Source organism: Schistocerca americana, chromosome 3 (genome assembly GCF_021461395.2).
Source record: "Schistocerca americana isolate TAMUIC-IGC-003095 chromosome 3, iqSchAmer2.1, whole genome shotgun sequence".
In the NCBI taxonomy this organism is placed as follows: Eukaryota; Metazoa; Arthropoda; class Insecta; order Orthoptera; family Acrididae; genus Schistocerca; species Schistocerca americana.
The window spans coordinates 884,863,975-884,879,260 of record NC_060121.1 but is presented as its reverse complement, the minus strand read 5'-3'; the positions used below and the strand labels follow the sequence as shown (position 1 = coordinate 884,879,260).

The window sequence follows — 15,286 nt, the reverse complement described above, 5'->3', positions numbered from 1 at the left end:
GTGCCCAAAATTTAAGACTATTACGCCACGAAAAGTTGAAAATGCACTTTACAGCATATTTCTTCATGCTAAATTACTTTATAGGCTGTGTTTTCACCTCACACTGGATTTTGTATGCATCTTTTACGTGTGCACGCAGGGCAACTTTGAACCTCTGTTTCTCAAAAATGGATAAATATATCAAGAAAATTTTCAAAACTGTTTGAGACCAGAATCTTAGGAATATATTGTAAAAATTAACCCCATTTGTTGTGCATAGCTGTCTTGCAATCAATCGATCAATTCTTGATAACAGATGAAGATTTCTGAAAAATGGACAATGGTGCATCTAGATAAATGCCTAGAGACTATACTGTTAAACTTGAGCAATTTTGTGCAGTTAGATTTTGCCTCATACCGGATTTTATGTGTGTATTTTATGGGTAGAAGTAGGATAACTTCGAACATCTTGTATCTCTTGAAACACATAAAGATAACAAGAAATTTACAAAGTTGTTCAAAATAGAGCTATATATATCGTTAAAATTTCAGCCGTCTGCTGAGCACAGCCATTATGAAATCGCCAGCTCAGTTTTTGTACAAAAAAATGGTAAAGAAAATAGTTTATGGGCTCGTGGTGCCTCCATAAGCCCCTTATGATCCACCATAGTTCACATCAAATGAGAAAAGAACCTGCCGATTTGTTCCATTTCCCTAAGCAGAAGGAGGTATGTAATACTCACACTTTAACCCTTTACTATGGGATAGTGACAACAGGACGATCCTTCTGTTCAGTATACAAACGGTCTCCAGCCCAAGGTTATCCAAAAGCCTTGACCCTACATTTCTTTATCACCAATCGAACCTGAAGTATGAGCCCTGGACAAATCCTGTTCTTATGCGTGGCATTTTGGAACATATTAGGTAGAACATGCTTTTGTGTACATACCAATTTAAGCCAAATTATTGGCTTGGATGGTGTGTAAACAGAGATAAATGCCTGACCAAACACCCAGACAACAGCAGAACAGCTCCACAACCCTCCAAATTAATGCAATCTATATGGTTCATCTGAACATGTATTCAAGATGCAGTTATTCAGAATTTAAGGATAACAGTGCTTGCAAGCTGAACATACACATTTCTCAGACTAGCTTGTCACACCTCATGTGGTTGTACAAAACTCCATCTCTACACCACACTTATTTCACCATTCAACTCTTTGTGATAACTCTATTTTCTAGTCAACAATGCACAATGTACTACAGAACATTACAAATCAGCTGGAAAAATAACTTCAAACAAGCACCAGTTTTTGACTTTCCACCATCCTCATTGTTGACAGTCCAGAAGTAGAAAGATTAGATTGCCGAAAATATATCGTGTAGTTGGAGGAAAAGAATCAGGCAAGGTGAGTTCATTTCATATCTTGAAGAATGCTTATTGAAATGACTCAATCAAAGTAGAGAACAAAATGGACCTGCTGGAGATTACATAATTAAAGAAAAGGTCAAGTCACTCACTGCTAGTCTTGGCACTGAAGTGTTTGCTGCTAATGGCACGTGGCTCACAAACTTTAAAAATTATTTAGAAGATCTTTAGAGACAGCGTGAGCACTGATAACACAGTTTTTCCACATGAAAGAAGGAACTACATAGCCTGCTAGCAAATTATGATATATGCATATGTTCAGTAGTGCAGGAGCTAGATTCCCCCCTCCTTGCCCCCCAAGTGTCTTACTGACCCCACACCGATCTTTAAAGATAAAAAAATGTCTGGCAGAAAACAGAGCACAGAAAGAGTAATGATGTTGCTAGCTATGAACATGGGCAGGTCTCAGAAACTGAAACCTACTTTGATAACAAAACCCGCTAATGTTAGGTGTCTAAATGTTATCATATAATTTCCTGTGTCCTACTGCTACAACAAAATGGTGTGGTTTATAACAGAAAACTTCAATGAATGGCTGTTGAGCCTGGAAAAAAAAAAAAAAAAAAAAAAAAAAAAAAAAAAAAAAAAAAAAAAAAAAAAAAAACCGAGGCAAAACATCCTGGTTTTTCTGCATAAATGCGCAGTTCATAATAGCCCACCAACTTTGAAATTATATCCACTTGAACAGGGAATAATTCAGAATCTTAAAACTGTGTACCACAAAGAAATTTTGACAGTGGTGTTAGATGGCACTGCAGGTGGTCAGAAACCCAACATAACAGTTTTGGAAGCCATAATTGTGATTTAAAAAGTACATAAGAATGTTATCTCAACAGGATTCCAAAAATCAATCTTTCCTCCTCATCCTGGCCGGTAAATCTTCCCTTACCCGGGGTTCCGGGTGACTTTTCCGAATGCTCCCCATTTCCTAAACTTTGCCTGTCATTTTTCTTCATTTCTCTTCCTTCTCCTTCAATCCTTCTACCGGAAGAAGGTCATTGGCTCCAAAAGCTTGTAAATTTCTTTAACCTTTATATGTGTATGTTCTCTGGCTGCCACCTGGTAAGTACTTTAAATTTCTATACAGTTACATTATATACCAAATTTCTGAGGTTCTTTGATATTCAAATCTCCAAGATTTGACTGTACCAACTACTTCATCAATTAAGAGCCAACATTACTCGTTTCCCTGCATAAAAATTAAGCCACATAGTTTTGAATATGAAGTAAATAGAAGCACTGATGTGTTGTAAAACAGACTTACATAATTCTTTTTACTGTATTTACTTTATTTTAAGTATGCTTGGTGAATTTTAAGTGAACAGTTGGCTTCTAATTAATTGAAGATAGAAGATCTAACATTAATACATAATTTATTTTATGTACATCAGTAACTGTATAGTGGGATAAGACTACATTGACACGGCATGCAGCAGTACCAGTACCTTAAATAAAATATTTTTATGATTTACCACAAATATCAACCAAGGAACATTGTTTCCAATAAATAAATAATTGTGAACTGTACAAGGTTGACTTACTACCAACATTTATTTAAAAATCTTTTTTTAATATCAACAAATCAGTTTGGTATAATTTATAACAAGTATGGAATTCAGCATTTGTACCATAAATTATTTCACGACCTGAATACATAAATCTCATTATTTACAGACATACACATACTCTGTTATTCAAGTAACACATACACATAATTCTCAGTAATATAAAGTGGTCTCTAAATGAGTTCACCTGATTTGTATTTAACAATTCTTTACAAACACGTCCAAAAGAAATAAAAGTTAGAGAAGGCTATCTCAATACATTTTGAAGAGACTCTGGCAAACTTCAATAGTATTAAACTGCAGGTTGGTATCTGTTTCTTTCCCCTCAGAGTTTGATTATTATTAAAAACAAAATAAAAAAGTAACAGGTACTAAAGATTACCCTTCTCTAAATATTTAAGCCCACCTGAACAAACACACACAGCCATTCTAACAGAGATCATTAGTACACATATGACTTTTGTAACAGTAAAAATTATTGACAAGTATTGCACATACCAATGTAATGCAACTGACTGCATTTGAATTTGACTAAATGCATTACATAGGGAGTAAGCAGCTGCAATGCACCTCACATGTTTTTCTTAAGAAACACAATAAAATGAAATACATCTCTACTGTTAAGCAGGATTCCGATTATAAACATGCTATAATATCCGAAAATGGTGCCTGGGACTGTGGCGCTGCAGCCTGGAATGTCGAAACAAATGTCTCCTTCTGTTTATCGTCCTTAAGCTGAAACATACACAGACATGAACAACATTCAATAACTGGAATAATGTTTAACTTTCATTCTTAAATGATACATGCTTGCAGAAAATTATAAGCACTGTACACAGGAGAAAGCATCGTGCATCAGAGCCGAAGCTCCGAGATGCACACTGAGGTGACAAATGTCATGGAAAAACAACACACGGTTGACAATGCTTGCCTAACATGAGAGGTAGCACTAATCAATTCTATTAGCTAGACTATCACCTGTGTTGTGTAGCATCTTCAAATGCGATTATGGCCACACAATGAAACTTATCACTGAAGCTTACTGTTAGATTATAGCTGTGCACAATACCAGAACTGTGATTCATACTCACACCTTTTGTAGGCAAATCACTTATCGACTACTACCTCTAACTACTGAAGTTACAAAAAATTAAATTATGTTCGCAATCCCGATTACAGCCATGACAATTACTTCCATAACATGTAAGTGATTCAGAGCAATCTAAAGTGAGGCAACCACATAAAATTTCTTGTAGGAAAAGCATATATAAGGCTGATATTTATTGCAGAAATCCTAAGGGAGTTAATTCACCCACAAAAGAAATGGCTTACGAAACACCCGTTCATGCAATTGTTGAACACTGACCATCAGTCTAGGATCTTTACCATGTAGCATTAATAGAGCACATATAAAAGACCCAAAGAGGAGCAGCATATTCCCTCACTGGTTTGTTTAGTCCGGGCAAATGCATCACAGAGCTGACGATCAAGTTCCAGCAATAAACATTACAAATGACATATTGTGCATAAAGAGAGAATTACTATTAAATTTTCAAGAACATTCCATCCAAGAACAATCATGCAACATATTACTTCCTTTCATATACATCACACTAAATGGCTACGGTGAGAAAAATAAGTGAAATTAGATCACATGTGGAGTTGCTCTTCAGGAAAGCGGGCAACAATAATAGTAATACAAGTAACTTCCACCACATGCTTGAAGGTGACTAACGGAGTACAGATTCAATGTAATAAAAGAGTATACAGTAGTTGACATAATAAAGTCTGCTGTAGGGTTCATAAAAGGTCACAAATACAAACCAGCTCTTACTTGACCACAATGGAGATGATATTTAACTGTAATGTACCGTTACAATGCATGTAGATCATATATAAAACCAATTCTCATATTTTACCTTTTCATGTTCAGTCAAGTTTTCAGCCACAGTCTCTGATCGTTGTCATTTCTAGTAAAATTTTCAGCCCAGTATTGGTCAGTGTCAATAGCTGCACTGTTTCCCAGCCATAGATCTTCAGGGGTGCATTTTATAGAATTAATAGGACAATCTAATGTGTGTGTCATAACTAGCACCTCACCACAACTGCAGAAACTGTCACTATCATATTACAGCTCCCACTGAGATAGTTTTTTATAATTGGAGCAACACCAAAATGTAAGCTGCTGAGGGTCTTCCAGTTTTCCACTGCAGTTAGGTACCTGTTGCCTCAGTTTCTTGGGGTGGGTACCACTCGAGAGGTTCTACGTCCAAAATGTTCATGAAGCTTTTTCTGGGTTTTTATCTTCCTGGAAATTTGCTTTCTGCACGGTACATTGCATGTTTTTCATCAAAAGTCTGTTTGAATTTTTCTGTGTACTCTGTTGTGGCTCATCAAATATGTGCTGCAGGGAAACCAGCTGTCTATATAGGGATGTAGCCCTCACACAGCCAGTTGCTATATGGCACGTTCCATTCAAGATGAGATCCACTTTTCTGATACATACAGATCTAGTACAGACTGTGCAGGCACACACTGCAGTGGAAAATCACAGAGCTGTATCAGTTGCTCTGAGGACAGTAAGATGTGTCCCCACTTACTGCAAGTAAACTTCATCAAAAAGCTGATGTTAAATCTATCAATGGAAAATCCAGGATGGAATGAAACAATATTAGAGAAGGAAAGTTGCTACTCACCCTTCTCTCCTGCCCTCCGCCTAAACTGCAGCACTTCACTGTCCGCCATCCCCACCATACTACCCCTCCCCCTCTCCTCCCCGCCCCAGCCTCCTCCTTACCCCCACCCAGTTGCCACTCCCATCATGCACTGGTGCTTCTGCTTGCAGTATGGTTTCAGTTGTCTGAGACTGCAGATGTGTGTGCAAGTTGCATTTGTGTGAGTGTGTGTGTGGGCGTGTGTGTATGTGTGTCTATTGCTGACAAAGGCCTTAATGGCCGAAAGCTATAATTGTGTGAATCTTTTTGCTGTGCCTATTGCGACTCAGCATCTCCACTATACGGTGAGTAGCAACTTTCCTTCTCTAATGATGTTAAATCTATTATTTGTATAAGATAAGCACTTTGCTTCACACATCATAATTTTATACAAAATGCACAAATGTATTTAGAGCCCTGATTGTTCATTTCAGGTGCTAACATTAAGTTTTTTTTAATAATATTGTAGTTCCTGTTGGTCGTTATTACATGTACATAGATTAGCTACAAAACAATGTAATGATAATTCTCCATAAAAAGTTTTTAATAATAAAACAACCGGAAGAGACACTTACTAACTCTAGTATATCTTGTCCAGAAATGTGGTGCAAACAATGAATGGCATCCACAACACCTTCACAAAACTTTATTTAGGAACAATCAAAATATTTTACCAAAATAAAATTGCCAGAAATGTCAAACAAACAAAGAGAATATGTCCACCACAGTTATATCCCTGTTGCCCTTGCCCCTCATTTAAAAATAGCTAAAATCTCATAATTATAACCAAATATGGCATGTGGGTTACCTCGGCATCTATTGAAAGCTGTCACCCTTAGTATGCAAGTTCTTTGTATAGTGTTACACGTCGGCATATTTGATCTGTTCATCAGGGCATAATGTTAACAGTTGTAAAACAAAATTGCATTAATGGTGAAGATATTATTATGTGATTTAAATCATAACTGCCTCAATTCTGTGCAACCACTACTTTATCAGAAAGTAGCTTTTCTATATTAAAAAAACCATTTAGTGATTGTTAGAGTGTGCACATTTAACAAGATCTGTGAAAACTGGTGCACAAAAACATTGGTGAAAAATTAATGTACAAACTTAACACAGCCGGAATTTTGAATAAAATCACAATTTCTGACTGAAGTTAAACTTTTACTTCATATTTTCATCATTAATACAGCTGTATATACTTGTTATCAGCTGAAACATCCTGGCAGGTTAAAACTGTGTACTGGAGCTGGTCTCAAACCAGGAATTTTGCCTTTCAAGCAATGCTATTATCAGAGCTGTTGAAACGCTACTCACGAACCACTCTCACAACTTCACTTCTTCTGGTACCTCTCTCCTACTTTCCCAAACTTTACAGAAGCTCTCCTACACACCTTGCTGGGCTAGCACTATTGGAAGAAAGGATAATGCAGAGAAATGGCTTGGTCATAGCTTACGAGATTCTTTAAAGAATGAACCCTTACCTGCTGTGAAGTGTCCACTGATTTGAAACTTTCTGGCAGCTTAAAAACTGGTGAAAACCTTTTTCCCTTAAAAATGTTTTAAGCTTGGGGAATAACTGAAATGAGCACTAAAGTTTTGCTGGCCAAATCCACTTACAGAGGGGGTAATGGATGATAGATTGCCAGTCAAATGAATATAATAAAGCATTAAAACAACTTTTGCAAATGACTAATATCAATTTGGTATAGGAAGTTATGGTAGAATGTAAATAATTTTGGAGTAGAAGTAACAACTTACCAAGTAGTAGAGGGACTGAGTCATCAACAGACACATAAACACAACCAAAAACTTAACACATGAATGAGAGAGAGAGAGAGAGGGGGGGGGGGGGGGGGGGGAAGGTGGGAGGGAGAGAGATAATAGTAGAACATTTACCTGCCGATAAAAATCTACGGCTGCTACACACAGTAACTTCCTGTCTTCGTATTCACATTTTCCAATGCGTGACTGAACATGTGGAAACCTGAGACATAGCTAAGGAAATGAATTGTTTAAAAATATAAAAAGAAATGAAACAGGCCACATACTATGTTCTAAAGAATTTAAATTAGTTATTTGTTGTTGTTGTTGTTGTTGTTGTTGTGGACTTCAGTGCAGGGGCTGGTTTGATGTAGCTCTCCATGCTACTCTATCCTGTGCAAGCTTCTTCATCTTGAAGTACCAACTGCAACCTACATCCTTCTAAATCTGCTTACTAAACGACTTCCTGACAATTAAATCTATACTCGATGTTAACAAATTTCTCTTCTTCAGAAACGTTTCCTTGTCATTCCCAGTCTACATTTTATATTCTTTCTATTTCAACCACCATCAGTTAATTTGCTCCCCAAATAGCAAAACTCATCTACTACTTTAAGTGTGTCATTTCCTAATCTAATTCCCTCAGCATCACCTGATTTAATTCGACTACATTCCATTATCTTTGGTTTGTTTTTGTTGATGTTCATCTGATATCCTCCTTTCAAGACAATGTCCATTCCATTCACCTGCTCTTCCCAGTCCTTTGCTGTCTCTGCAGAATTACAATGTCGTCGACAAACCTCAAAGTTTTTATTTCTTCTCCATGGATTTTAATTCTACTCCAAATTTTTCTTTTGTTTCCTTTACTGCCTGCTCAATACACAGATTGAATAACAACGGGGATAGCCTACAACTCTGTCTCACTCCTTACTCAACCACTGGTTCCCTTTCACGCCCCTCGACTCTTGTAATTGCCATCTGGTTTCTGTACAAGTTGTAAAAAGCATTTTGCTCCCTGTATTTGACCCCTGCCACCTTCAGAATTTGAAAGACTGTATTCCAGTCAACACTGTCAAAAGCTTTCTCTAAATCTACAAATGCTAGCAATGTAGGTTTGCCTTTCCTTAATCTATCTCCTAAGACAATTTGTTGGGTCAGTATTGCCTCACGTGTTCCTACATTTGTACAGAATCCAAACTGATCTTCCCTGAGGTCAGCTTCTACCACATTATCCATTTGTCTGTACAGAATCTGTGTTAGTATTTTGCAGCCGTGACTTATTAAACTGATAGTTCAGTAATTTTCACACTTGTCAACACCTGTTTTCTTTGGGATTGTAATTACTATATTCTTCTTGAAGTCTGAGGGTATTTAGCCCGTCTCATGCACCTTGCTCATGAGATGGTAGAGTTTTGTCACAGCTGGCTCTACCATGGCTACCAATAGATCCAATGATTGTTGTCTACTCCTGGGGCCTTGTTTCGACTTAGGTCTTTCCGTCCTCTGTCAAATTCTTCATGCAATATCATATCTCCCATTTCATGTTGTCACTGTGTGGTTTCAATTGTCCGAGACTGCAGTCATGTGTGTGAGTTGTGTTTGCGTGAGTGTGTGTTCTTATGTGTGTCTATTGTTGACAAAGGCCATTGGACAAAAGCTTTAAGTGTGAAAATCTTTTTGTTGTGCTTATCTGCGACTCAGCATCTCCGCTAAATTAATATTACTGGCATTCCCCATTATGTTGTTCAAAGTATGAAATTAAAACAATGTACATTTTGGTTATTTAAAAAAATTAAAATAATTTTTTTTTTTTTTTTTTTTTTTTTTTTCCTTAACAGCAACTAGCTCTACTTATTTCTCCACAGTATACAAAGCGACAACCTCAAAGGCTGTCGCCAAGTGCTGACACACAAACGTGTATGGGGGTTTCCCTCTTCATTCTCATTGTGTCTGATGGTGTAAATAAAACATGGAAGCAAAAGTCTTTTATGAAACCACATTTAAAAGAGATCGTGTTTTAATATGAGATTTTTTGTTGGTAACAAGGAGGTCCCTCGGTTCAGGGACGTCACTGATGAAAAAGAGGGAAGAAATTATCATCGTGTTATGGAGCATCTTGAGGAGGAATGCTTCATCCAACATCACGTCATACCAAATTAAGACTGAACGCATAATACAAATTACCATATTTCATGTGGAGGAAACAGTGATTCATGAAAACCCATTATAGAGACATCTATCTTCCAAAGTGGTACTTATTTGCAGAAATAACTCTGAAATTAAATTAAAGCTCTTGTAATGCAACAGAATGAGCAGAAAAAAGGCTGCTACTATAGTTCAATTCTTTTATCTTGGCAGTTCACGCATGCCCGCCCAGACGCGGGAGATTGCTGCGTTGCCAGTTGTATGCGCCAAGAGAAGCAGCGCCATAGTATAGTTCGAAAACTTACGTTTAGGGGGGAGCGCGCAGTTTATGAAGTAAAGCCACCACGGCCGCATTAACCCTTTCACTGCTACAGAGACGTGCTCCCCGCATTCCTCGATGTGCGCGATTTTGTCATCATTGCACTGCTCGCTTGTGCAGACATATGGTGTTTCGACTGCTTTGACACACTTTATCATTCGATTTCACAAAAACTATTTGGCCAAAAAATTTGATTTTTACATATCTTCTTGACTGATACCTTTCCCCAATAAATGACTTAATTTTGTTTCGATGTTCAACGCAGTTATTGTGCAGCATTACATGTAGTAAACCATTGCACGAAATTTTGAAGAGTTTGCAGAGGTAAAAGTCCATAGCGTATACTTTCCATATGGTCAATTTTAGTTGCCACTAGAAATTTCAAAAAATTACATTGAAACTAATAAAATTCATGAAGTAACACACTTCGATATTGTTTTTAAATAAAGAAAATTTTAAGCACCGATCAAGGTTCGAACTCAGAACCTTTCGCGTAGCAGCCATACACTTTAACCATTACGCTAATGCAGCTCATCATTCTATACGTCTCCTGGAGGACTGTAAAATATCACGCAAAATACCGACAAACACTGTTGGTATGATAATGAATTACTCACGTTTCGTCGAAGTACAATAGGAAATAAACAATTACCGCTGTTCTTAATTGCGAAAAAGCAGTTAGTGAGAATGATACAAACACCTTTCCTTGCTATCGCCTGAATTAGGAGGCTTATTAATTTTTTGGTTTAATTAATTAATAGAATATGAAGCAATTGGTATAAAGAATGCTTTTTCCAAAGTTTCTATATAAGGAAGTCTGCTATCAAGACATTGCTTTTGTTCTATTACTTTATTTATGACTGAACGTTTCTAAAACTGAAGACACTTGTCCGTGCTCTGCACTGCAGTCGAGCTCTGGCAACGTCGTTCTCTGTTCATTGGCTGACTGTGTATTGTGACATCACATGCGCAGAACGAACCTAAACTCGGCCGCCGTCATAAATGACGCGCACTTTAGTCACTATCATCAGATTGTGACTAACATGAAGACAGTGACTCCCATACTTTCTCACACTTCCAAACACTGTGAACCTATAATATAGGTGGTCATGATCCAACACATTGACAGCGAGAATCTTGCTTACTGAGCTAACGCTATGTTAAATGATGAATAACTTTGCATATAGTCTGCATTTTCTGCTTTGTTCCAGGAGTGAGTTAGAGTAGTAAAACAATGCATTTTTTTCAGAAATCTGTTAAAAATCAATGTTAACGGTCATGATAATGTTAAAAAAATTAGAAATGTAGAAAATGTTGTAACATGGACTTGTTACTGACATGAAAGCATTGTACTGAAACAATAGGACTTCCGTTGGGTCTGAGAAAAATTAACATAAAAATGTGGGAATATAAAAACCGGGTTTTACGATACACGTTTTTCTCTCTTTGAACAGTTTTATATTTTCCAGAATATGAACGATTTTTGTTGTATTCCTCTCTCCAATTGTTGTCCAATACTCATCTAATTACAAAAACTCACGCACACAACAATAAAATTATAATGGTGATGATGCTGAATTATTCATGGAAATGATGTAGGACTAAAAACAAATTTCACTGAGAGTAAGTATAAAAAGGATACAGAGCTCGGAGCCACGGATTTGTTGAAGCACTGATGAAGAAACATGTGAGGCACCATGTTGCCATACCTACTAGTGAACACTGAGTAAAATTAGACAAACTGAGCACGACCCACTCTTGCAGTAATGGCAGTTGTGACTGCTGACATGCACTTTCAAACACCTGTAAAAATTAAGATCTTCCATTAATAATTCACTTTCTAATGGAACTACACAACAATTAAAATTTAATTCCTATTTATAAGTATTATATCCAAACTAAAATAAATCCATTAACAATTTTTTGGAAGTTATGTCTCACTTATATGCAGGGGAAGAAAACCTGATTGATTCCACAATTCACTATTAGGTGACTGCACATTCTCCCTTCACCTCCCCCAGTTTTCCAGCTTAATGATACACATGTTTGACATACCAGTCACCCAAATTGCTGCAAGAGCACACATTGAGAAATACTCAGTATCAAGTAGCAACCAGTCATAAAATCCTGTGCCGTATCTGGTGTCATGCAATCTGAAGTGTTACTACAGTAGATTTCCACATGAAATTTTGGAGGATTTAATTGCAACAGAGTTAGGCATAGTACAGAAGTTTCTAAACACAGCTATGTACAGCCATTTCTCAATGAAAACTCTGAAACAAATATCTGATTTTTGTTTACACAGCCTGTGAGAAATTGCATATTTCCAGATCACCCCATGCTAGAGATGGCCCAAATTCTTGGTTGAACAGTGGTGTTTCGAATATAACCAACAGTGCAAGAAGTTGACAAACTGTCTGCTTGTTGTGAATACTCTGGGCAAATAACAATGACACATAGACCATGACGCACATTACGTGACAGAACTAAATCTGCTCTTAGCTCTTGCTAAACATAAAGAAAGGGAAATATTGCATATACACGCTAGACACCTGTAAGATGTCACAGGAAATCTGTCACTTGGTACTGTATTAGGCACCTGAAATGTTGGCATAAATGCCACAGCAAAGTGACGAAAGATACATTACTGAAATTTGATCCTCTGGCTGTGTGTGTGTCATTGTAACTCCTCCTCTGTAAATTTCCCTTTACTGTATCTTTCAATGGTCATGTGAATTTAACTAATCTGAAAACATAATTTAATGCCTTGCACAATCTTACCTCAAACAATGGAAAATCCAGGATGTAATAATGACAATATAAAAAAATGATAGATTGCTACTGATTATATAGAGGAGATGTTGAGTTGCAGACAGTCACAACAAAAAAGACTGTTAAACAAGTATTTTCGGCCAAATGACTTTCCTATGAAGTAGACAAAACACAAACACACACACACACACACACACATGCGCGGGTGCACACACACGCACCCACGCACACACTCACACATGCACCCACGCACACACACACACACACACACACACACACACACACACACACAGACAACACACACACACATGCCCACTGCCTCTGTCTGGCCTCAGTTGCAAGACACAGTGATTGTGTGTGTGTGGGTGGGTGTGTTGCCTACTTTAGAAAAAGGCCTTTTGGCCACAAACTAACATGTTTTGCAGTCTTTTTGTTGTGCCTGTCTGTGTTCAACATCCCTATATGGCGAATAGCAATCTATATAGAAGAGATGCTGAGTCACGATAGGCACAACAAAAAGATTCACACAATTATAGCTTTCGGCCATTAAGGCCTTTGTCAGCCACAGTTTGTGGCCAAAAAACAAGTGGACCACTCTGTTGCTGAACACACTGCTAAACATGATGTCCCTCATCTCAATGACTGCCTCACAGCCTGTGCCATATGGATCCTTCCCACCAAAACCAGCTTTTCTGAATTGCGCAGGTGGAAACTTTCTCTGCAATACATCCTACGTTCCCGTAAACCTCCTGGTCTCAACCTTTGTTAGTCACTGTCCTCACCCATCCAGCCCCTACCTGTTCCCATTCCAGCACTACACAGCCGTCATTTCACCTCCACACCCAGTCTTTTAATTTCTCTCCTTCCCGCTACTCCCCCCCCCCCCCTCCCCATCTTCTCTCCTGCCCTCCGTCTAGACTGCAGCACTTCACTGTCCAACACCCCCACCATACTATCCTTCCCCCTCCCCGCCCCAGCCTCTTCTTTACCACCACCCAGTCGCCACTCCCATCATGCACTGGTACTGCTGCTCACAGTGTGGTTTCAGTTATCTGAGACTGCAGACGTGTGTGCAAGTTGCGTTTGTGTGTGTGTGTGTGTGTGTGTGTGTGTGTGTGTCTGTGTGTGTGTGTCTATTGCTGACAAAGGCCTTAATGGCCGAAAGCAATAATTGTGTGAATCTTTTTGTTGTGCCTATCACAACTCAGCATCTCCACTATATGGTGAGTAGCAACTTTCCTTCTCTAATACTGTTACATTCCATCCAGGATTATCCTTTGTTTGAATAGCAATCTATCCTTTCCATATTATTTCACAATCTTATTACACATGCATAGAAGTATACAATATTTCTCAAATAAAGGATTGTTTACATTTCAAGGTAGTGCAGGAAAAAAAAATTGTTTCTGTTGCGATATTAACTGCTTACCTGGAAGACAACTGCAGCAAGAAGCTGTGGATGAGGTTGCTGAGGTGACAGAAATTCACCAACAACTTTTGTCAGTATTTCTGATGGTGGGAAGAAGTCTGTAAGTAAATTTGGAAGAACACCACAGAGAAGCTCAACTTCAAATGGATAACCCTTTTTAATCCTGAAATAACAAATCAAATTCTGTAATAGTAAGCAAAGATTAAGTTTCACAATATGTTCAACAAGCAACATAATATTTCAACAAGCAACATAATATTTCTTGGTATAGCTTGCTATTGGTGCTCATATCAAATTCACTGAATGGTACCATAAAATATATTTTTCCCCCGCAACTTTTACGTGTCTCATGAAGAGAGTATGAAATATTCTGTAGATCCATAACAGAATATGAACAACATTAGTGAGAACTCTACAATAGTACCGTTGTTTAACATCCTCTCTGTGTTACTGATCCTGATCTTCCACTTCAAAAACACAGAGAAAGGCTTGAAGACAACAGAATCTCTGCTCATTTCAGGGTCTACAGTGAATACATAATGCAGATATATAGACCAAATTCCAAAAACATAATCTTGGAAAATAAATCACCAGTACTGTTTCAATCATCTAACTCACAATAAATGGTGTGCCCAAACCACAATGACACAACGAGAGACACGAAACTCCTCTGCTTTGTGCCTTGCGATTTGACAGCCCACGCTGTGACCTACTTTAATTACTTTTATACAGTTTGCACTGTCATCAGGGTGTCTGCTGTAACATCATGGAATAATGTCAAGCATATATAGGATGTAGCACACCCTCATAAATGACAGGGAGTAGTCCAGTTTACTCTATAATTTAGTGCATGTAAGCCAATAACTAGATGTGGTCTGTAATGCCCGATAATTGGTTCTCTATACTGTAAAAAGTGCAGTGAAAAATATATGGTTAAGTTACTAAAAATCTTGTCATTCACCCACATTATTATTCTAATTACCAATCATACTTCAGTCATACTAGTTTTCCAACAACTTCGTGATGTCAGGTCATAGAAAATAAGTTGGAATAATGGCAAAGCACCACTGCTTTTAAGAATCATTTAATCTTGAATATCCAACTCACAGCAATTTGAAAACAGTGCTCAGGACCCTTATTCACTGCCTATGTAATATTCTAATTG

The 15,286-nt window shown here is 37.7% G+C and overlaps 1 protein-coding gene across 1 annotated transcript in view; it reads right to left on the bottom strand.

The window, feature by feature from the left end:
• Positions 1-2,942: 2,942 nt before the first annotated feature.
• The window catches only part of LOC124605364 (huntingtin), a 511,164-nt gene continuing 498,820 nt past the window's right edge, over positions 2,943-15,286 (bottom strand). The window contains exons 50-53 of the mRNA XM_047136992.1: positions 14,122-14,284; positions 11,563-11,723; positions 7,592-7,679; positions 2,943-3,710 (exon numbers count right to left, since the gene is read on the bottom strand). Coding sequence (XP_046992948.1) covers positions 3,612-3,710; positions 7,592-7,679; positions 11,563-11,723; positions 14,122-14,284 — 511 coding nt within the window. The 3' untranslated portion in view covers positions 2,943-3,611. The remainder of the gene's footprint in view (positions 3,711-7,591; positions 7,680-11,562; positions 11,724-14,121; positions 14,285-15,286) is intronic.